This window comes from Muscardinus avellanarius (genome assembly GCF_963383645.1).
Source record: "Muscardinus avellanarius genome assembly, chromosome: 2".
NCBI lineage: Eukaryota > Metazoa > Chordata > Mammalia > Rodentia > Gliridae > Muscardinus > Muscardinus avellanarius.
This window is the reverse complement of record NC_137787.1, coordinates 11,451,487-11,474,948: the sequence shown is the minus strand read 5'-3', so window position 1 is coordinate 11,474,948 and position 23,462 is coordinate 11,451,487. Positions and strand designations below refer to the sequence as shown.

General features: G+C 41.3%; 1 protein-coding gene across 4 annotated transcripts in view; it reads right to left on the bottom strand.

Annotated features, from left to right (window-relative positions):
* Window positions 1-23,462, bottom strand: part of SPHKAP (SPHK1 interactor, AKAP domain containing) — a gene marked incomplete at both ends in the record, with an annotated part of 175,395 nt that overhangs the window by 16,206 nt on the left and 135,727 nt on the right. For all 4 annotated transcript variants that reach the window (XM_080689986.1, XM_080689988.1, XM_080689985.1 and 1 more), the window contains one exon: window positions 18,395-22,169. In XM_080689986.1, coding sequence (XP_080546112.1) covers window positions 18,395-22,169 — 3,775 coding nt within the window. The remainder of the gene's footprint in view (window positions 1-18,394; window positions 22,170-23,462) is intronic.

Below are 23,462 nucleotides of genomic sequence, written 5' to 3'. Positions count from 1 at the left end.
GGTTTTTAGTTCCATTCTGAATCCCTGCAGCGTGTGCTGAGCTCAGCCACTGGGAGCTTTAGATGTTCCCTGCGCTGAAAAATCCCGCCTGGCTGTTCCGCAGTGGCTCACCTTGGCTTGCTGTAGCCGTCCGGTGAATTTGCCGCTGCCGCTGGCAGTATGGCGCTGCTTCCGCGTCCTCGGGCGTGAGGCCGGTGTTTCTCCTCTGTGGCTCTGAGCTCTGTTCTCAGTCCGCTTTCTCTCTGGAGCCTGGTGATTTTTTTGTTTCTCTGGTGATGGTGTTTTCTGGCTATGAAAGGCACTGATTTTGTGGTAATGGAGATTGGTTGTTAGCCAGGCTCTTAAGCCCCGATTTTCTCGGTCGCCATCTTCCCGGAAGTCCCTCCCTACAAATGTCTTTAAACAAAGCTTGCACTTGCAGGCACCTTTATCCTGTCTCCTCCCTCTGAAACCTCTGATTTATGTGTGCATGACCCCTCAGAATGAGTGCAGTTTTAGATCAAGTAGCTCCACAGAGCATTCAGCCCAGTCCTTGGTCCTCGGAGCTTCTCCCCACTGGTCTTGCATCTCTGCAGTCCTTGCCTGGAGTCCGGTTCCCTGTTTCTCCTTCGGGTGTCACTGTAGCCAGTTCTGATGAAGGTTCACTGCCCTTCTTTCTACAGTCTCTCCCTAAGCAGACTCATCTACTCTCTTGTGTATGGAAATAGCTTCCAAATTTGGACCCAACTCCAGACCCCTGGTTTCTGGGGCTCCTTTTTAAGTTGATTTTCTGAACATTTTAATCGAAATCATGAACATTTCTGAATCCACACATCTAAAATAAATTCTGGCCGGGCGTGATGGTGCACTCTTGTAATCCCCATGCTTGGGAGGCAGAGACAGGAGGATCGCGCAGGTTCAAAGCCAGCCGCGCTGGCATAAGAGACCCTGTTTCCAAAAATAAAATAGGTCTGGGAGTGTAGCCCAGAAGTAGAAGGGCTTCCAGGAACCCCAGTACCACCAAAATAAATAAATAAATAAATAAATAAATAAATAAATAAATAAATAAATTCTGATCGCCTCCACCACACTGTCCATTTGATGATGATTTTCATTGCTTTTTCTGAGGATCTAATTTCTTTTTCTTGCCCCCCCTACACAGTTACTATGAACTTTCGATTCCATCTCTAAAATATTTCTCACAGATTCACTTCTGTCTCTGTGCTCTTGAAATTATCTTAATTTAGGCCCTTCCAAAGTGCTAACCACTTATATACGGAAGGCATCTCATAGACTGCCTGTAGGTGAGAATACAGAAGCCCAGTGAGATAGAAGGATTTACCTAAGATTGGGACAAGATTTGACACCAAACTTTAGATCTCACATTTTGAGACTATTCAAGATTACATCACTACTCTTTGCCTGAACCCATTAGTCTATGAACAGTTGTACCCAAGCTCCTCTTCCACCTTGAAAACTTTATTACAGATTTTTCACTCTTTTCAAGAACCTTCAGGGAAGTTGGGCATGGTGGCACATGCTTGTAATCTTAGTACTTGGGAGGTGAGACAGGAGCATCGAGGTTTGCAGCTAGCCTCAGCTACTCAGTCAGGCCCTCTGCAGCTTAATGAGACCCTGTTTTAAAATAAAGAATAAAAACAGGAATAGGGGTATAGTTCAGAGGTAGAATGCCCTTGTGTTCAATTCCCAGAACCATAATTTAAAAAAAAAAAAACCTTCCGGAACATCTTAGCACTAAATTCTTTATGATCTCTAACTACTGACCCAGCTTTTTCAGCCTCTACTTGGCCACTACCTGGTCTTCAAACATGCCTGGAATTTTACCATTTGAAGGGTCATCTCTTTTTGTCTTGAACGGTGAGAGCAATTTATCTGCTTTTCTTTTATGTTTCCTAATTTGTACTTCAGTGTATATCGTTATCTGTGTTTATACCATGCATTACTGAGCATCTTCTACTTTTTATATACTAGAAACAGAACTGTAAATTAATGTTAAAACTGTTTAATTTTTGCATTAGATCTAAATATTCAATTTAAATATCTTCTCTTGATAGGTCTAAAACTGTGAAGTATCTGAGATGGTGTACTACTTGAAAAATAATTTTTAAATAACTGTGGTATCCAGGTGTCAGTTTCTAGCATGCTCTACTGCTAATACTTGGTGAATGCGAGTTCATGGTAAGCTTGATTCACACACACACACACACACACACACACACACACACACACACACACACCACTCACATAGGGTTATGAGCACTCTAGATTCTAGATTAGGGATCAGTCATTTAGTCGCCCACAGAACTGTGCCTATCAGCCCCTCATGCTCTAATTTTCTAATGCATTCCGTGTGCTGTGAACTTTGCAACATTGAAAAAAATTTCAAAATTATGAAGCCAGACTAATGAGAATTTCTGGCACATTTGTCCTTTCTGCAGGGAGAGAGAGGGAGGGAGGAAAGAAGGGAGAAAAGAAGGGAGGGAGGGAGAGAAAGAAAGAGAGAAAAGGCGAGAATTGAAGGACAAAGGAAGACAGATAAGGTGTAAGGTGTGTGGGAGAGATATTTGCTATAGATTATAAACAAATCCAAATCAGCAAAGAAGAGGGGTTGGTCCTACTTTACCACTAAAGAAAGTAAACAAGTGGCTCTAGGAATGTACATCGCTATCTCTCTAGAAGTGGCTATCATTTGAGTTAGTATTCAATCACTCTTTAATCTGGTGGCCAGTGTGCTTTGTTTAGGAACCCCTGAGTGTACATACATGTGAACATATTCTGTGGATCCCTGTATCTTGATACCACTTACAGGATCATCAAAAAGAAATGGTGTAGCCAGGCGTGGTGGCGCACGCTTGTAATCTCCGCGCTTGGGAAGCAGAGACAGGAGGATTGCGCAGGTTCGAAGTCAGCCGCGCTGGCTTAAGAGACCCTGTTTCCAAATAAAAATATAAAAATGGGTCTGGGAGTGTAGCCCAGAGGTAGAAGGGTTTCCAAGAGCCCCAGTACCACCAAAAGAGAGAGAGAGAGAGAGAGAGAGAGAGAGAGAGAGAGAGAGAGAGCAGAAGACAATGACTGCAAACAGAAACGAAGGTTTATTTCTCAGTTGACAAGGGCATTTTAGTCACCTGCTGTAGTAGATCCCGGGATGCTCTTCCCCAGGCCATTTCAACCTATAGTGGAGAGTACCCTTCCCTATGGTGCATAAGGAACTATTCTGCCAAGGTCATGCTCTTTCCCACTGAACATCCCAATGGTGGCTAGTACAGCATTATAAATGTCCGCTCCTTACCCAGTTTGCATCAAACCTGATGGGCCATCCCATTAATTTTTTTTTTATTTTGAGGAAAATGTATAGCTTTGCTCATTTGTTGTTGAATGATGTACTCTAGGAAGTGTGGCGGTCTCAGTTGCACACACAATTGCAGGCACCTTCTCTTACTGCCCTGTCTTGCCATTCTCTCTTCCTTGCACGAGCAGAGGTTGTACAACTAGCTCTGAAGATCGGTCCCTAACAAAGTATCAGGGTACCTCTCTCTCTCTCAGAGTCTGCTGCCAGGAGGTACAACCTGAGATACCTGGTGGCCTCTTTCACTTAAATTAGCACACCCTCTGCAGAGAGGCTTTGGAGATTTTTCTCAATCTTAGAATTACTTTCTGTTATCTTTCCTTTCAGACTGGTCATACTTGAAGCAACTTCCAAAAGTAGTTCTAGCATAAAAAGTAGAATTCCAAAGGCATGACTTTTGGGGTATGAATAAAAATCTCCTTCTTGAAAAGTAAACTTTATTACCTAGGGAATTTTTCAAAAAATTGTTTTTGGATCTCTGACCCCAATATTGCTTCTGACAATATTCTTGATAGAGATGGTATTGAGATGTGGTTATTATTAGCATTTTCTGCTATTTAATAAGCTTGTTTTTCCTTCTTAAAGTCTTGAGAATTTTTCAAATTGAGCAGGGAGAAAGATTAAGAAGGGCAAGGAGACAGAATTTACTTAAATTTAAATTAAAGAAATGCCCAGTGATGACAAATGAAAATCATAATACATTGCTAAAAATAAAAAGTATAAATGAACCAAGTGCTGAGATTAAAGAGAGGGCTCTGACCCCATTTATTTTCCCTAGTTAGAAAATAATTTACTGAATTAATCCCTTGCTAAATTAGGACCTTTTGTTGTCAGAAAAAAATAAACTTATTCTGGGATATTACTTGCTGAGAAAAAGTTAAATTCCAGTGACTGACATTGAGCAACCAGGGAAAAATGAGTCTGCTGATGTATTTTATTTGATCTCAGTTTCATGCTCTACTTACAGTAAACCTCATGTTCCATGCCACCTAACCGGGAATTCAGAATAATGATTATTCAAAATAGTAGTTTTCATTTTCTTTTGAGGAAATGTATTGCTTTGCTCATTTGCTGGTGAATAACGCACAGATTCTGCATGCAGATGCACGCAGATGGCCTTGACCCCTCACCTCACAGTCCCCACAGAGAGCTGTCGAGTACCAACCACCCTGACCAGGCAACACCAGGATCTCAGGGATCATCGAGCCCACCGTGTTCTTTTAACTGCATCCACTGGCAAGCCACTTCCGTTAGGATTTGCCTGTTTCATCACCAAACTAACTTCTGTAAATCAACTTGCTTTATATAACCTAATTATGTTTGAAAAATGAAAATTTAAGTCATTACTGTATATGGAAAACAGAAATGACTTGCCATAAGGAGAAAGTAACAAAAAATAAAAATTTAGTTATGGTGAAAGTCCTCTTCTAGCCAGGCACAGTGGCATAAGCCTATACTCCCAGTACTTTGGAGGCTGAGACCGGAGGATGACAGGTTCCAGGACAGCCTCAGCAATCTAGCTGATTATCCAAAATAGTAGGGCTGAGGGTGTGGCATGGTAGTAGAATGCCCCTGGTTCAATCTTCATACCAAAAAACCAAATAAACAAATCCAAACCACACCAAAACCAAAACCCCAAATGTCTTCCTTTAGCTTAATTCCTTTATGGTCAGAAAACATACTATGTATGATTTCACTTATTTTGAATTTATTAAATTTTATTTTATGGCCTTATGAGACATCTTAGTAAATGATGTTCCAAGTGAACTAGAAAAAATCGTATATTTTGCTTTTGCAGATGGAGTGTGTTATAACCGTTAATTAGATCAAGTACTGGGATTATAAGCGTGCACCACCAAAACTGGTTAATTTTTTTTTTATTTTGAAAAAGTATTTTGCTAAATTGCTGAGGGACTCACTCAATTGCTGAGGTTGGCCTCAAACCTGCAATCCTCCCATCTCAGCCTCTCAATTACTGTGATCTCAGGTGTGTGCCACCAGGCCCAGCTGTGTTTTTACATTTGAAGCGCATTTCTTGCGGACAGTTTATGCTAGAATTTTGCTTTTTGCTTTTTTATTAAGTCTGACAAGCTGGGCATGGTGGCACATGCCTATAATCTCAGTACTTGGGAAGTTGAAACGGGACGATGGCAAGTTCAAGGCCAGTCCAAGCTACTTAATGAGACTCTCAGAAACTTAGCTATCACAGAAAATAAAAAACAGATGCTTCCCCTAATTAGCAAAAACTAGGAGGAAAGGGGTAAAAGGAGGAGGTCGAGTTGTAGAAAGGGCCCTATGGAGAAACAATTAAGGTGGCCAATCAGAGGGGATGGGATGGGAGAGGATGCAACTTCTTTATTTATTTATTTTTTTTAACAATTTTTTATTGAACATAAGTAGTATACATTTATACTATATTTGGTGCCCTCTCCCCCCCTCCCCCTTCCCCCCCCACCAATGGTTGTCCAGGTTAACCATGTCTTATTCATAATTTTACACATGTTCAGGTGTAGACCCTCATTGATTCAGATCGGTCTTTCTCCTCTCCTATCTTTCCATTAAAACTTAGCTAGTATTTCCCCTCTAATATCTGGGGTCCTACTGGTATCCTTTGTGTTTTCTAGTTTGGGCATATTAGAGGAAACATGTGTATCTTCTCCTTCTGTGCTTGGCTGATCTCACTTAACATGATGTTCTCCAGGGCTTTCCATCTTCTTGCAAATGATGTAATTTTGTTCTTCTTTATGGCTGAATAGAATTCCATTGTGTGTATTTCCCACAGTTTTGCTATCCATTCATCTGTTGATGGTGATCTGGGTTGGTTCCATATTTTGGCTATTACAAATTGTGCTGCTATGAACATAGGTATGCATACGTTGCTGTATTTCTCTGAATTCAACCCCTTTGGTAAGATACCTAGGAGTGGTATAGCTGGATCATTTGGTGGATCTATTCCCAACTTTCTCAGGAATCTCCACACAGATCTCCATAGTGGCTGAACTAGTTTGCACTCCCACCAACAGTGTAAAAGAGTTCCTCTTTCCCCACAGAGGATGCAACTTCTTTAAAACTCAGGAGATGTGTAGACAAATGTATCAACGATAATCACCAATCAAGCATGGGATCGAGGGAGGGGGAGGGAGTGGGATGGGGATTGGATGAGGGCTAATTGGATGATGTGTGCCTGTATATCCTCTCAAGTCTTGTATTCCAATGTGATGTATGATTACAATGCACCAATAACAATTAAAAAATAAAGTAAAAATTAAAAAATAAAGTAAAAATAAAAAATAGAGCTGGAGATGTAGCTCAGTAGTAGAATGTCCCTGAGTTCAATCCCCAATAATCCCCTGCCCCATGCACACAAAGTCTGTTAATCTCTGCTTTTTACTTGGAGTGCTTAGATAATTAATAATCATTGTAATTATCAATAAGATTGGGTTTAAATGTACCATTGATAATTATTTTCCGTTTTTCCCATTAGTTTTTGCTCCTTTTCTCCTTGTTCTTTCATTTCTTTGGGTTAATTGAGCAACATTCAAGCATTCCATTTATTTCCACTATTGACTTATTACTTTATCCTTTTTTGTAGTTCCAGATTTATAATATTTATCTTCAATTTATAGTGTACTATCAGATGTTATACAAATTTGCAGATAATGGAAGACTTTTATAGCAGGATACTTCTGTTTTTTACCTCCTCTCGAGACTTTGTGCCATAATTGACATAACTTAGATTTTAATGTCAATATCTTTTATATAGAGAGAAAGAGATTGTGAGCTTTATATTGGCCCACACATTTACTCTCTGTGGAACTCTGTTCTTTATTATATAGATTCAGGTTTCCGTCAGTCTCTTTTCCTCTCATGTATGATCTTCCATTAATATTTCTGTTGTATAGGCAACCAAGTGGCATGTTTTCTGGGATTTTGTTTGCATAAAATGTTTTTATTTAGCTTTTATTTAAAAAATTAGTAGGCTTTATTATTTTTTTAGTTTCAAGTTTATAGCAAAGTAGAAAAATACAGATTTTTCACCTACCCCTCTTCCCCCCATGTATATACAGCCTCTCCTCCTCTTAACATCTTGTATGGGGAGGTACATCTGTGAACATCTGTGTACTGAGAGATACGTCAATGAACCTACTCTGACTCATCATTGTCACTCTGAGTCCACAGATTACATTGGGGTCCACTGTTGGTATCCTATGTTCCGTGGGTTTGAACAAAAGTATGACTGTTTTAGTCTGTTTTGTGCTAATATAACAGAATACTAAGAGTTGGCCATTTATAAGCAATTTATAAGTTCTGAAGATGAGAAGTTAAGCCAGAGGGACTGCATCTCATTTGATGAGGGCTTTCTTGTTGTCTTATGCCCTGGCGGGAGGGCAGGAGAGAGTGAGGGAGTATGAGATCACAGGGCAGTCTCCAGCCCTGTGATAACTGGCAGTCATCTCTTCACAAGGGTGGCACTGTCATGACCTACAAGCCTCCTGTCAAGATCTCCCAGCAAGCCTAATCTCTCAACACTTGCATTGGGATTTTCTAATCAATGCTATTTTGGGAAACACGTTCAAACCACAGCAATGACATGTATCCACTCTTACGGTATCACACAGAAAATCTCACTGCCTTACAGAACTTCTAAAAATATTCGTGAACAAGTTTTTGTGTGGACATAAGTTTCCAGCTTGTTTGGGTAAATATCAAGGAGCAAGCCTGCTGGATGGTATGGTATGTTTAATTTTGCAAGAAACAACCACACTGTCTTCCAAAGTGGCTGTTTCATTTTTACATCACCACCAACAGAGACTGAAAGTTTCTGTTACACAGCATCCTAGCCAGGATTGGGTGTTACCAGTGTTTTGGATTTTGGCTATCCTGAGATGTTTAGTGGTATCATTGTTTTAATTTATAGCTTCCTATGACATATGATGTTGAAAATATTTTCATATGCTTATTTATTTATTTGTTTGTTTTTTATTTATTTATTTTTTTTGGTGGTACTGGGGTTCCTGGAAGCCCTTCTACCTCCGGGCTACACTCCCAGACCTATTCTTGCATTTTTATTTGGAAACAGGGTCTCCTAAGCCAGCGCGGGGCTAGCTTCGAACCTGCGTGATCCTCCTGTCTCTGCCTCCCAAGCGCGGGGATTACAAGCGTGCGCCACCACGCCCGGCCTCATATGCTTATTTATGTAGCTGCATATCTTCTTTGATGAAGCCTCTGTTCAGGACTTTTATACATTTTTTAGTCAGGTTGTTCATCTTCTTCCTGTTGAGTTTTAAGAGTTCTTTTTACATTTTGAATAATTTCCCTTCATTTTTTTTATTATTTTGGTGGGACTGAGGATTGTATCCAGGGAATTCTACCTCCAAATTACACCCCTAGCCCCAATTAATTTCTTGTTTTGAAACAGGTTCCCCAATTTATTTCTTGTTTTGAAACAGGTTCCACTTAAGTTGTGGAGTGTCTTGCTAATTTGCTGAAGGTTGGCCTTGAACCCGTGATCCTCTTGTTTCAGTCTCCCAAGTGTGGGATTGTAGGTGGGAACCACCATGGCCGGCCCCATATATGTCTTTTAGAAGTCGTATCTCTCAATCTGTGTCTTGTCTTCTCATTCTCTTGACTATGACTTTTACAGAGTAGATTTTTACTTTAATGAAATTTAACTTTTCAATTATTTCTTTGATAAATCATGTCTTTAGTATTGTATCTAAGAAGTTATCACTATCCCCAAATACATTTAGATTTTTTCCTGTAGTTCGTAATTTAAATTTGGCTCTGTAATCCATTTTGAGTAAACTTTGGTGAAGGTGTAGGAACTGTGTCTACAATACTATCAATATCATGGTTGTTATTATTGTTTTACATGGGAGAGTCCAGTAGTTTCAGCACCATTTGTGGAAGATATGATCTTTTCTCCATGTTCTTTTGTCAAAAATCAGCTAAATATATTTGCCTCTAGCATTTATTTATTTATTTATTTATTTATTTATTTATTTATTTATTTTGTGGTACTGGGGATGGAACCCAGGGACATTCTACCTCTGAGCTACACTCTCAGCCCTATTTTTTATTCTTAATTTTGAAACAGGGTCTCATTGAGTTGCAAAGGGCCTCACTAAGTAGCTGAGGCTGTCCGCTAACTGCGATCCTCCAGTTTCAACCTTCCTAATGCTAGGCTTACCAATATGCACCACCACGCCTGGCTATTAATTTATCCTCCCTTACCTCCCTATGTCACACTGACAGGCAGTGTCAGTCCTCTGACTCTATTATTCTTCAATATTTGTTGGCTATTGTAGATCTTTTTGCCTCCCTCTATATATTTCAGTATCAGGTTGTTGATATCTGAAAAATATCTCATCCTTTGGTGAGATTCTGCTATAACTTGGGTTAAGTCCATAGATCAAATTGGAAGACCTGTCATGTGGCAGTACTGACTCTTCTTACCTATCAATAGATGAGCTTTGCTTTTTTTTTTTTTTTTTTTTTTTTTTGCAGTTCCAGGGTTGGAATTCAGGGGCATTCTACCTTTGAGCTACACCCCCAGCCCTATTTTTTATTCTTTATTTTGAAACAGGGTTTCACTGAGTTGCACAGGGACTCACTGAGTAGTAGCTGAGGCTGTTCTCCTCTCAGCCTCCCAAATGCTGGGATTACAAGGGTGCGCCACCATGTCTGGCTTGATCTTTGATTTTTGTAGGATAAAGAATACTAGGCTGATAATTATTTTTTCCTTCAGCAGAATAAAAATATCAATCTTTGTTTCTGATGAGAAAGTAATAATTTTTGTGAAAATGCTTGTTTTTCTCTGAGCTGATTTAAAAATACTTATTGTAAAAATAACTTGATTATGATGTATTTGCCTCGATGTGGTTTTCTTTTCTCTTTATCTTGCTTAGGGTTCATTATATTTATTATGTTCACTAAATTTTATGTTTATGTGTACCTTTGTATCTTTGGGGCATATCTGTACTTGGTTAAAATTCTTATCTGCTTCTTTTATCTTCTGTATAATTTCTGGACATGTTTCTCCTGGGTAGGGTTGACAGTTTTGTTTCTTTGTCTGCATACCATTTTTAAAATTTTTTTTAAAATTTTTTGGTGGTACTGGGGTTCCTGGAAGCCCTTCTATCTCCAGACTACACTCCCAGACCTATTTTTACATTTTTTTTTATTTGGAAACAGGGTCTCCTAAGCCAGCGCGCGCTCGGCTGGCTTCGAACCTTTGCGATCCTCCTGTCTCTGCCTCCCAAGCGCGGGGATTACAAGCGTGCACCAACCATGCCAGTGGATAGAACCCTGCACATTTGCATCGGATATTGCTGGATTTGGTTGTCTTTAAAAAGTGAACTTCCTTTTAGGTTTCCTTATTTTCAGTTCAGCCAGATATGCCCAATGCTTGTTCATATGATTGCTAGGGAATCTTAAATGAAAAGTTTAAGACTAGTTTAAGTCTTAATTCTATGTTGTGGTCCTTTTAGGGTCGCCACTCAGTGTTCTGTGTGTTTAGTCTGGGCGCTCTACTCTGTCTATGGGTACTGAACGTCTTCCCAATCCTGCGTGAGCAGGGAGACCTGTTCAGTGTTCAGCTCTCTGGTTTCATGGAGTTGCACCTCTACCTGTACTGCTCAGTGTTCAGTGACAGGCTCTACAGCCTTCTTGAATTCTCCCTCTGCCTGGCTTCCCCCAGTCTCTGCCAACCTCTGCTTAGGTTTGTTCTCCTTAAACTATTGTTTTCAGAGAAAATCCAGGCAGAAAGTAGAGGCAACTATAGGACTCGTCCGTGTTTCTTTCCCTCCTCTCCATATGCTGCTTATAATGCAATGTGGGCAAACAGTTGTTTAATATATTTTGTTCATTCTCCCACTTCACAGAGAGGTAGAGCAACTTGAGTTTCAGGAACTCCATTTTAGGTGAAAACAAAAATTTTTCATGTTTATCTTTTTTTTTGTGTGTGTGTGTGTTACTGGAGATGAACTCAGGGGCATTCTACCTCCGAGATACACCCCCAGCCCTATTTTTTTATTCTTTTTATTTTGAAACAGGGTCTCACTGAGTTGCAAAGGGCCTCACTAAGTACTAGCTGACGCTGTCCATGAAGTGTGATCCGACCTACTATCTCAGCCTCCCAAATGCTTGGTTCCAAGCGTGTGCCACCATGCCTGCCTCATGTTTATTTTTTATTATTAAATACTATTAAAAGATATTAAAATATTTAATTGTTAAAAGATATTACTATTATTTATCTTATTATTGCTCTCTCTGTAGGTATGCCACTCAGGGTTTGATTTTAATGATTTTTTAAAAATACACATCTAATGATTTTTAATTTTAATGATTATACTTTTCATCTTTTGCTAGCATTTAATTTTTAAACCATCTTCCTCATCCTGTTTTGATTGTAGTTTTTTCTTCTCCTGTTCTGTATGCTCTTTAAATAATATTTAAAATACACTTAGCCAGGCATGGACATGATGATACATATTTATAATCCTAGTACCTGGGAGGCTGAGACAGGAAGACCATAGGTTCAAGGTTAGCCTCAGCAATTTAGTGAAATCTGCAGTAACTTAGAGAGATCCTGCTTCAAAATAAAGATTAAGTAGGGCTTAGGGTATAGCTTGAAAGTAGAATGCCCATGGGTCATATCTTCAAATATCAAAGAAAGAAAAAGCTTCTATCATATTCTGTATCTGATACTTGTAATTTCTGAGATCCTTGGTAGGGTTAATTCTTCCCTTTGATTACGGGGCTGTGTCTTGCTTACACTGCTTTGATTTTTGTGTGTGTGTTGTGCAGTTTGAAGTTCTTGGCTCATATCTTACAAGACTTTGGAATCTTTTCAGACTTGAGCTTAAATCTGCAGAAAATTATGGTTGCTTCTGCCAAGCTCTTACAAGGCTGCTAACTTTAATGGAATTTACCAGTTTTGGTTTTCTGGACGACGTGGCTAGTGCAAATTAGAACTCCAAACCTGCATTAAGGAAAGCTTTAGTTATAACTTGTTAGAAAAACTTTTGTTTCCTTTATCCCAGACCCTCCCTAATCCTGAGAGACAACAATTTTTTGTCAGCTATTGTGGTTGTGAACTTTTTCTTTAGTTCATGGGTAGATGGAACCTTTCTGGATTTGGAGATCGGTCACAGTTCCAAGTCATTGCCGTTCATAAGCCTGGTTTCTGTTGGCCATTAGGAGATAAACCTGTAGCCAATCAAGCCTCAAGGGCATCAGAGTCAGCTTGGATATACACTTCAGTTTCCAGATTCTTTCATTTCTGGGGGGTGCTCTAAGATTTTCACTCATGATTAAATAGAGAGCTTGGCCCTGTATTTTAAAAAAGGTGTTTGCTGAGTTTATTAACACAGAGTTTAATTTCTAGTGATTCACAGTGGTAGAACTTTTCAGGTTGGAGCACCGTAATGCTTGACATGTAAGTCATTCATTTTGGTTCTTCCCAAGGTAGACACTTTCTTTTCCTTTATTCCCCCCTCAAATTCCAGCATCCTTTCTTCAGTCTCCATTCCCTTTACCACCACATTGCTTTTTAAATTTTTCAACATACTCTACAACAATCATGTTCCAAAGCATTTTTCCATATATAATGTCTTTTTCTCCCACTGGTATACATAAGAACCGTGGGAACAGGCACAACCTTTCTACTTTTTCCTGCATTTGCAGTCCCAGGATAGTGAGTATCCCGGAGTGCACACTCAAATATTTTTGTTGGACGAATCATTTTTTCTTAAATCAAATACAAATTTATCTGCTGCATAAAACATGATTCTGCTCTTTGATTATTGTGAAAAGCTTAGAATTCTCAATCTTTTGTTTATAATTTGTAAGCTTAACTTATCATAATGTTAAATGGTTGCTCTTCAGGTATCTGAAGCAGGTGGGCTATGTTAAGAATATGCTGCTGTGCATTTTCTCTGAAATCAAGACCAGGGATACCCTATATTATTTAAACTCTCTGAGTTGAGGAATAGTTCAGGTATCTTGTAAAATGTGATGACCTAAAAGCCAACAGGGATTTCTACTGGGCAACAACTTTCATAATGAATCTGAAACTGTTATTCTTTGATCAAATAAAAAAGTAAGAAGTGATTTTTGTGTCAGTGTGGTGAGTTTTAATGACATTTTAAGAATGATGAAAATGTCCCTCAGACATTAGCCTGAAAATATCTTCAAGACATGACACCTTCCCACCTCGATGGAGAATTAAGACATCCATGTCAACTGCCCCACATTTGTGAGTAAGTGGGAAGAACTGTTTCATGGGGAATTGAGGTCTGAATTTAGCTATTTTGACAAATCTAATCCCATGGTGACAACTCTGAGCCTAGAAAATGTCATTAACTATGACTAAGATTCCCCTTTAGAAATACAGAAAATTATTATTTTTAAAAAATATCCTCACATTTTTCATGACAGGCTTCTATTGGGAAAAAAAAACAATTTTCTTAGAATAAGGGCTATCATATATCTTCACCTCAAACAATAAGCGGCAAATATTACCAATAGCCATAATCATTTATCGAGGGCTTACAATGGGGAAGTGACTGAGTTCAAAGTGTTACATGCTTTTCTTCATTTAAAAACTTAATAATTTTCTGGGGCTGGGACATAGTTCAGTGGCAAAACTGCTTTGCAGGTGCAGTGCTTCGTGTTTGATTTTTCAATTCCCAAAAGACAAATAAAAGACCCTTAGAAAAAATAAGCTAAGAACAAAAAAACTTAATAATTTTCTTAGGATGTTACATAATTATTATCCTCACTTATAGGTGAGCAGACTGTGTGAAAAGATTAAGTTGCTGGCTCAAGGTGACACAGTTTGAAGTCCACTAGTGGGGTTCATTCTCTGTAATAATTTTTATATTGTTCCTCAAAGACAAATATATTCAACAGTTAATCTATATGTTTTCCAAGTAGATCCAGCTTTTGAATATCTAGGGTGGATAATTCCACATCCTTTTTGTTTCATTGGTGGAAAATCACATCAATAATCTGTACCATGAGTTTGTGCACTGGGTCATTATCTAGAGCACATACCCAAGTCAGGTGGGGCCTTTATTCATATAGATTTACCCCAGGTTATACCTAGTTAAATTCAAAATAGTATAATGTATTTTATCCAACGTCAATGATAATCACTATTTGGTTTACAAGCTGTAACCACGGGTCTTATTGCACTGATAATTCACAAATGCCGCCCAACGAGTTGGCCTTCTCTGTCTGAGAATCAGAGCCAGTCAGGACCTCTGTGCTTAAGCAGAGTCCTAATCAGACACCTCGAATCTATGATTGGGGTTTTGTATTTTCTTCTATTTTATGTTAAAGTAATCCAAAAGAATTACATATTGGCAATTTGCTTATTAGTTCTTAGATCACTTTTTTTTTTTTTTTTGGTGGTACTGGGAATGGAACTCTTCTACTTCTCAGACCTATTTTATATTTTATTTGGAAACAGGGTCTCTTAAGCCAGCGAGGCTGGCTTCGAACCTGCATGATCCTCCTGTCTCTGCCTCCCAAGTGCAGGGAGTTACAAGCATGAGTCACCATACCCGGCCTTTGATTACTTTTAAAAATTATAATTCTGCATACTTCCTGAACCAAAGTCTTTGGCAATTATTGTGTATAGCTGAAGAATTACTGAAGAAATAAATATATTTATCTTCTTCTGGGCCTATTTAATGTTCCTTAGATTTTGTTCTTTTACCCTTAGGTTTTCATGCTTTCTTTTCTTTACATCTTTCCAGGATCTCATTCATTTGCAAAGTAAAATTCTCAGCCCTCAGTGACTAGGTAGGAAGTACTCAAATCCAACCAGACCACACACTAACCTCACCTTGTGACAGTGCTCACTCATGGGGAGCATTGAGGCCTCAAAATGCAACCCTTGTTTCCCTGGTAGAGATAGAAACACTTCCAGGTTGTTAGAGAGATGCTGAAATTTGATGACAGGCGTATGTTACTTGTTTCTCCCCTCTAAACATTTGCAGATCATCACAGGGTCTACTGGACATAGTGACACATGCCTGTAATCCCAGTACTTGAGAGGCTAAAACAGGTGGATCACATGTTCAAGGCCAGCCTCAGCCAACTTAGCGAGGCTGCCAGCAACTAAGCGACACCCTGTTTCAAAATAAAATTAATAAATACATAAAAAACTTAACCAAGGAGGTAAAAGACCTCTACAAAGAAAATTATAAAACATTGAAAAAAGAAATCAAAGAAGACCCTAGAAGATGAAAAGATCTTCCATGTTCATGGATAAGTAGAATAAATATTATCAGAAATGGCCATATTTCCAAATGTGATTTATAGATTCAATGCTATACCCATTAAATTACCAAGGTCATTCCTCACAGACATAGAAAAATTAGTCCTTAAATTTATTTGAGGATAGCCAAAGTAGTTCTCAGCAACAAAAACCATGTAGGAGGGATCACAATACCTGACTTTAAACTATACTACAAAGCCATAGTAATAAAAACAGCAGAGTACTGGCACAAAAACAGACCAATGGAGCAGAATAGAAGACTCAGAAACAAATCTTCATACTTACAGTCAACTGATATTTGACAAAGAGGCCAAAAATAAATACTGGAAAAGATAGCCTGTTCAAAAAATGGTGTTGTTAAAATTGGTTAACCATATGCAGAAAAATGGAAATAAACCCTACTTTCTCACTCTGAACAAGAGTCAATTCAAGATGGATCAAAGACTTGGAAATTAGACTTGTGACCTTTAAGCTCCTTGAAGAGGTCATAGGTCCAATATTGTAGCACATAGGAATAGGTAAAAACTTTCTCAACAAGACCCCAAAGGCACAAGAAACTAAAATGCAGATCAATACATGTAACTGCATGAAACTGAAGTGCTTCTGTACCACAGAGGAAACTATCAAGAACCTCAATCGAGAGCCAACAGAATGAGAGATTTTGCAAACTACTCCTCTGATAGAGGACTAATATCTAGAATATACAGAGCACTCAAGAAACTCACCTCTAAGAAAAAAAATAATCCAATCAAAAATGGGCAACTGAACTAAATAGACACCTCACAAAGGAAGACATTCAAATGGCCAATAAATGCATGAAACAATGTTCAACATAATTAGCAATTAGAGGGATATAATTCAAAACTACCCTGAGATTTCACCTAACTCCAACTAGAATGGCAATCATTCGAAACACAAATAACAAATGCTGGTGAGGATGTGGAGAAGTGGGAACTCTAACAGATTGTTGGTGGAATTGCAAATTAGTGCACCCACTTTGGAAAACAGTATGGAGGATCCTCAGAAACATGGGAGGAGGAACAAACTTACCATATGATCCAGCAATATCACTTCTGGGTATCTACCCCCCAAAATGGAAACCAAACTATCAAACTAATACCTGCGCATCTATATTCATAGCTGCACACTTCACAATTACCAAACTATGGAACCAGCCAAGATGTCCATCAAGAGATGAATGGATTAAAAAAATCTATGAGGTATGTACACAATGGAATTTTACTCAGCCATAAAGAACAGCACAATAATTTCATTTACAGGGAAATGGATGGAAATGGAGGACATTTTGCTAAGTGAGATTAGTCAGTCACAAAAAGTAAGAAATCAGATGCTCTCCTTAATATGCAAAAGCTAGGAAGAAATGGGTCATAGAAGGAACTCTAGATGAAGAAGGAGAAACTATAAATGAGCAAATAAGGCGACCTAACTGAGGTGATGGTGGGGGGAGGAGGGAAATTCCCTAATGTACATGATGTACATTCACAAATATACCCAAATCAATCACTAAGCCAAACATGAGCAGGAGGGAGGGGGAGGGCATGGGGTGGGAATTGGGGAAGGGCTAATTGGATGATGTGTGCATGTATGTCTCTACCATCTTGTACTCCATTAAGATGTATGACTAGAATGCACCAAAAAAAATAAAAACAATAATTAAAATAGGGATAGGCATGTAGTTCAGAGGTTCAATCCCCCCCCCAATCACAGTCTCCTTGTAAATAATGAACAATGGACTTATTTCATTGTAAAGGTCACCCAGATAATTTCTCTAAATTTATGCTTCTACTGTGTTTTTTTTGTTCTTGTTTTCTTATTTTGCTTAACTTTACAGACTAAAAACACAAGAATGATACAAGGATCTCACAGTAATTTTCACAGAAATTGGAAGTCGTAAAACAATGCACATTTTTAAAGCAGGACGAGAAGAATAATGATCTTGCCTCAAATTACAAATCCATCGTCAAAGGCTTCATGACTTCTCGGGAAAGAACTATGCGACTGACAACAACCAGTGCTGGTCTGCATTCACACTGCGCAATCACCTACGAGCAGGGAGCTTGCCCTTGCAGGACACAGCGCCCTTACACACACACACACACACACACACACACACACACACACACACTCAAATCTTCAAAGCAGAAACTCTGGAGAAATGGTGCCAAACTATTTCATTTCAAATTCCAATACTAGCATTTATTTAAATTTAAGTTTTCAAATGAATAAGTTGGCATAATTATTATTTTTTAATCACCATGGATACATTTGAAAAGATAGAAACCATCAGATAATAATTAATTGGTTTTTTGTATTCAGAATTGAACCCAGGGGCATTTTATCTCCCAGCCACACCTCAGTCCTACTTTAGTTTTTATTTTGAAACAGGGTCTCACTAAGTTGCTGAAAATGCCCTCAAACCTCTGTCTCAGCCTCCCCAATACTGGGATTACAAGAATGCACCAGCATTCTCAGCTAGGTTATCAGTTTTAATTGGAGAAAAAAATAACACCTTATTTCATCTGATATATAAATGAGTTCAGTTTGTTCTGGAAATCAGAAAAAAAAAATTACTCCCAACTTCTTCTGCTGCTCTAAAAGTATAAAAATAGGGGAAGGCATTTTATTGTCTCAGGAAGCTCAGTTCTTGGGTCAATAAGGCCCTGTATAGATCAGAACAAGTACTAAGATGCAAACTCCTTTGCATGCGCGCTGCATGGTCTAAGAGGCCAATCACTCACCCACAGGCTTGGCAGGTGCTAGTGGCTGTGTCTCCACCTCTGGCCACATCCGGGACTTTTTCTCCACTCAAATGATGGTCTGTTCCCTCCAGGGGTTCATGTTTGGATGGGAAGCATTCGGGTTCTCCAGCATCCTCTTCTTTCTGGTCTGTTTCAATCTGAATCAAAGGCACATCCCTGGAGCAGAGTGACCGCCTAGGGGCATTTAATGGGCCACCACCATGGCACAAGGATGTTTCCTTGGTAGGATGGGAGCCAGTGTGGTTTGTAAGAGGAGCGGTTTTACCTGGAGAGGACACTGGAGAATATTTGCTTTCAGTAACAGAGTCCTTCCTTGGGCGATCAACAGACTCCTGGACCAGCAGAGCCGGCCCACTGTCCATTCTGCTGGCAGACAGTCTACGGGCACCCTTGTCCCTTTGAAAGGGAGAGCCACCAGAAACAGGACCAGCAACGGCTGCCTCTCCCTCATCCAAGAAAATTTTGTTCTTTCGCATGAGGGCCTCAATTGAATTTTTCCACGTCTCGTGGATCAGCATGTTCGTGATCTGGTCAGTTCCTCCTCTCCTATAAAGGCAGGAGTCAGATTTGCAGAGACCGGATGAGGATGCGCTACTGACTGGCTGGACGCTGAGGAAATCTTGCGAGCAGTTTTGGGCAAAGCCATCTAAGGAGTTGGCCTTGACTGGCGAAGTCACTGTTAACCTGGCGCACAGGGACCTGCTGTCTGGCACGGATGACTGTCTATAGCACAGCGGGGACCGGACAGAAGGGGAGAGTAAGCCAGAGGCCCAATCCTGGCTGCTTCGTCTGGAGGAGGCGCCATCTTTGCTTTCTCGTTCAATGTCTCTCAGCATGTACCTGTAGAATTCTTCTGTGATGCTCTCCGTGCTGGACTGCTTAGAGGGACAGCTGGGCCTCACGCTGAGGTGGTCACTTTTCCGACACGCCTGTTGCATGGCGGAGCTCAGAATGCTACTGGCATTCTTCCCCGCGTAGTAATCCAGCAGTAACTCAAACCCTCTTCCTTCACTCTCCATCTGGTTCACCATGAACCTGGAGAACTCCTCTGTGATACTCTCGCAACTTGACTGTTTAGAGACCGAGCTGGCCCTGCTCACGGGCTGGCTTAGGGTGCTCATTAACCCCAGGCTGTTGACGTAGGCCCTGGCCTCCGAGTCCTCCTCCGGAATGCTCTCACAGCTGGAAGCCTTCAGCCGGTGCCACCTGTCACCACTCAGTAACCGACTCCGCGAGTAGCCCTGGGCTTGCCACACGCCATCCACCGTGGAGCACTCGGTCAGGCTCAGGATCTTGGCTGCCACTTCGTTTGCAAAAGTATTGACGGAATCTGGGACGTCCTCTAGGTTCATGGACTCGTCCACAACCCTGTTCATCAGCTTCTCTTTCAGCTCCGGATGCTCATCCGTTTTCCTCTTGATCTCACTGAGCCGCGGGGGCTTGTGCTTTCTCACGGAGCTACCGCTGCCCTGGCTTTCTTTCTTCCTCTTCAAGGACCAGCAGGATACGTTGGGTGTCATCAGAAACTCGTTCCCTCTTTTCCATGCACAAAACCAGGGCTGCTTTCCATTGGAGTTGTCAAGGCAGATTGCTGCGATCTCGGTTGCCATGGAGACCACCGTTTCTGCTAATTCTTCTGCAAAGTCTGTAATGCAGTAGATGTCTGTGTGCTTTGCTTGGAGCGTGGACTGAGTAGGAAGCGCCAAGTCATCCCCCAGCAAGGACAGGTTTACATGGACTTCATTGTTTAAGGGTGTGACACAACTGTACATCTCTGGGGTGTTGAGATTGGTCCTGTCTTCAGCATCCTGAGAGATGCTTCTGCATTTGCTCACACTGGGCGACCTTTCTGCTTCTAAGGAGGCTCTGCAGCCATGGTCATTGTGACCGGGCACCGGTCGAGGGTCCTTCGGATCCTCTGCCACTGTTCCCTTCTGATGTATTTCTTTGAGAGATGTCTCAGCGGTGGCAGAATCCAGGACTCTGTGACTACAGGACAATCCGGGTTGCAACGTGGGGTTCCTGAATAGACCTACCCTCCCTCCAGCCTTGTCTGGCTTCAGGTCCATAAGATCACTGATGGCGAGACTTGTGCTGTGTGGGTTGCTGAGTGGATAACCACTGGAGCATTCTGTGGCTTTTGTCCATGTTGGAGCAGCAGCCTGATCCAGTGGCTGGCAGCCTGGAGGTTCTGTCTCCCTCCATCCGAGGGTCTCCTTACAAAGGACAGTAGGGCACTCCCCAAGCCGTACAATCTGGTCCATCCTCTTGAACGTGAAGCGTATGACATTGTGGAGCAGTTGACTGGTGCTTTGCAGTAAGGTGTCCAGTGTTTCCGATGAATGCCTGCCACCACTGGGGTGGCTTATTTTATTTTTCTGCTGAACTTCATCAATGGAATGCTTCAGGATAACGTTGGACAGGGTCTGTGCCAGTTCATTCCTCAGGATGTTTTCTGAGCACAGGGCCTGAGGCTTTGAAGTGGTCCCTATGATTCTCCTGTTCACGGATTCCATGAGGTCTCCTATGCTGCTGTAGGCTTCGGGTCTGGTTAAAACCAACGCGGCTTCCATGAGCAGAGCCTCAGCCACGGCTTCCTTCCCCAGCTCCATGATCCTCTCTGTCTCCAAACCACAAAGAGGAGGGATTGCTTCCGAGGGCTCCGCTGCAGGGGAGAGGCCACTCGGGGCCACAGGACCTGCCACATCTTCCCTCTCACCCAGGCCACAGACAGCAACGGCACTGGCCACCTGCGTCATGCCGCACAAGGCGGATGGGAAGGAGTATTCACTGACGGAGGAGTCCTTCAGTCTTTGGGATGCTTGGGTGTGCGGTGCTCCGTTGCTGCCCAGTGCACAGTTTGGTACCTGGGATTCTTGCTCCATTGTGAATCTTTCCGTGGCCTGTGGACTGGAGATGGTTCCTATCACAGTGGCCGCACAAGCCAGCGCTACCTCTAGAGCACTTTGTGTGTGTCTGGGACTTTCTACAGAGAGGGCGCCTGAGGGTTCAACAAAGACTTCCATCTCTGGCCAGGGGGAGACCCCTGGCTCAGGGGCAGCCTCGCTGCCATCGGGACTCTGCACGATGACAATTTTGGGGAGCTCATTCCACGAGCGGGGGACTGCTATGTCTTTTGTGGAACAGCCACTGCGAAGCACGGCACTCCCTGCAGAAACACTGACTGCAGATTGCGGGGTGAACACAGGCTGAGACTGAGATAATCTGATAAATGCATCTTGCAGCACGGATTCTGCTAAGTTGGTAGCGTACTCGCCGGTTGTGGCCTCTCCATCTGGGGTGGGAGGAAGGGAGTTTCTTGGGTCCTCATGGTCTTCTAAGTCTGAGCTATTTTTCCCCCACTTGGTGACAGTGCCACATACTGACGGTACATCTTTCTCCACCATCATGGAGAAATATGCATCGCTTTGAAGGTACAAAGCCTGGGCTCTTTCTCCATGACCTTTAAACTTTTCTGAATAATAATAGCTTATGGCTGGTTGTTCATTCCCCAGAGCATCACATCTCGGCTTTGATGGCTTGGCTGAAGGATCTGGGCTCCGCAAGGCTGTTTTCTCTGCTACATTTTCCAGACATCCTTCTGTTTTATTCAGTGGTGTATGATATTTGCTAATGCATTTATCTTCCGAAGCATAAAGCGGTTTTTCCTTATTGTAATTCCATTCCTCCTGCGTGGTTTCCTTTGGCTTCTTACTTTCCCAAGTATTAGCTGACACATTTATATTTTCATAACCTAGGCAAGAGAAAATGAGGGCCATTTTTATTTTTGGACAGCAAGTTGTCATGGGTCAAAAATCACAATTACTTTCTGAAAACACCATCCAAGTTTTTTTTTTTGTGTGTGAACATCTCAAGAAAAGGGAATCTGTGAAGTCCTTTGTATTCTATTATGAAATGCCCCTCAACATACTACTGACCACTAGAGAAGGAGAGAGTTTTCTGAGTTGAAGCTGGCCACCATTCTTTGGGGATAGCGACACAAGCAGTTGCACCTTAGAGCTTTCTAATGGATACAGAAAGAAAAGGGAGGAGTGTTTAGAGCGACCCCAATAATGGGCCCTGTTGCAAAGATTTGTTCTGAAGTTTGCAGAGGGCCTGCCTCAGGAATAATGGCAGTGTCTCTAGAGTGTTCTTTGTGTCTAAGGGTGGGGAAGAAAAACCCATTGTTGAACTCTACTAATGAGTGAGCAGGCAGAGCTGAATAAAGAAGGGCTAAGCACTTTCCTGAGCCATCCCTCCCTCCCTTTCTTTCTTTCTTTCTTTCTTTCTTTCTTTCTTTCCTCCCTCCCTCCCTCCCTCCCTCCCTCCCTCCCTCCCTCCCTCCCTCCCTCCTTTCTTTCTTTCTTTCTTTCTTTCTTTCTTTCTTTCTTTCTTTCTTTCTTTCTCTTTCTTCAGTACTGAGGATGGAATCCAGGGGCATTCTACCTCCACGCTACAACCCCAGCCCTTTTTTATTCTTTATTTTGAAACAGAATCTCACTGAGTTGCAAAAGGCCTCACTAAGTAGCTGAGGCTGTCCTCGAACCTCAATCCTCTTGTCTCAGCCTCCTGAATGCCGGGATTACAAGCGTGCGCCACCATGCCCGGCTCATCTATTTCTATCCTCATAACAACCACAGCCATAGGCACTGCTGTACTCTCAAGATAATTAAACCAGAGTTCAAAAAGATGTGAGTGATGGCCCTGGATCTCATAGCCTCAAAGAGATAGCTCTGGAATTCAAATCCAGGGCCAACTCAGCTTGAACCAATATATGGCTTTTATGGAAGTCTTATGGAAGCTAAATTTCTTCCCAGGGGTAGCTCCCATCTCTTGGCTGGTAGAAAAATTTTCCTTTAAAACAAACAGATTCCCTTCAGCATCCCTAAGGCATCTTTTGGAAGTTTGCATCCATCTAACTATTAAGTGTGCTAGGGACATTAGCCAGCACCCTCGCCCAGTATGTTCTCATTCTCCTTCCTTATTAAAAGCCAGCAAGGGATGATTGTGCTGTGTCAGCCAAACTGATGTGACCTGAAACTTCTGA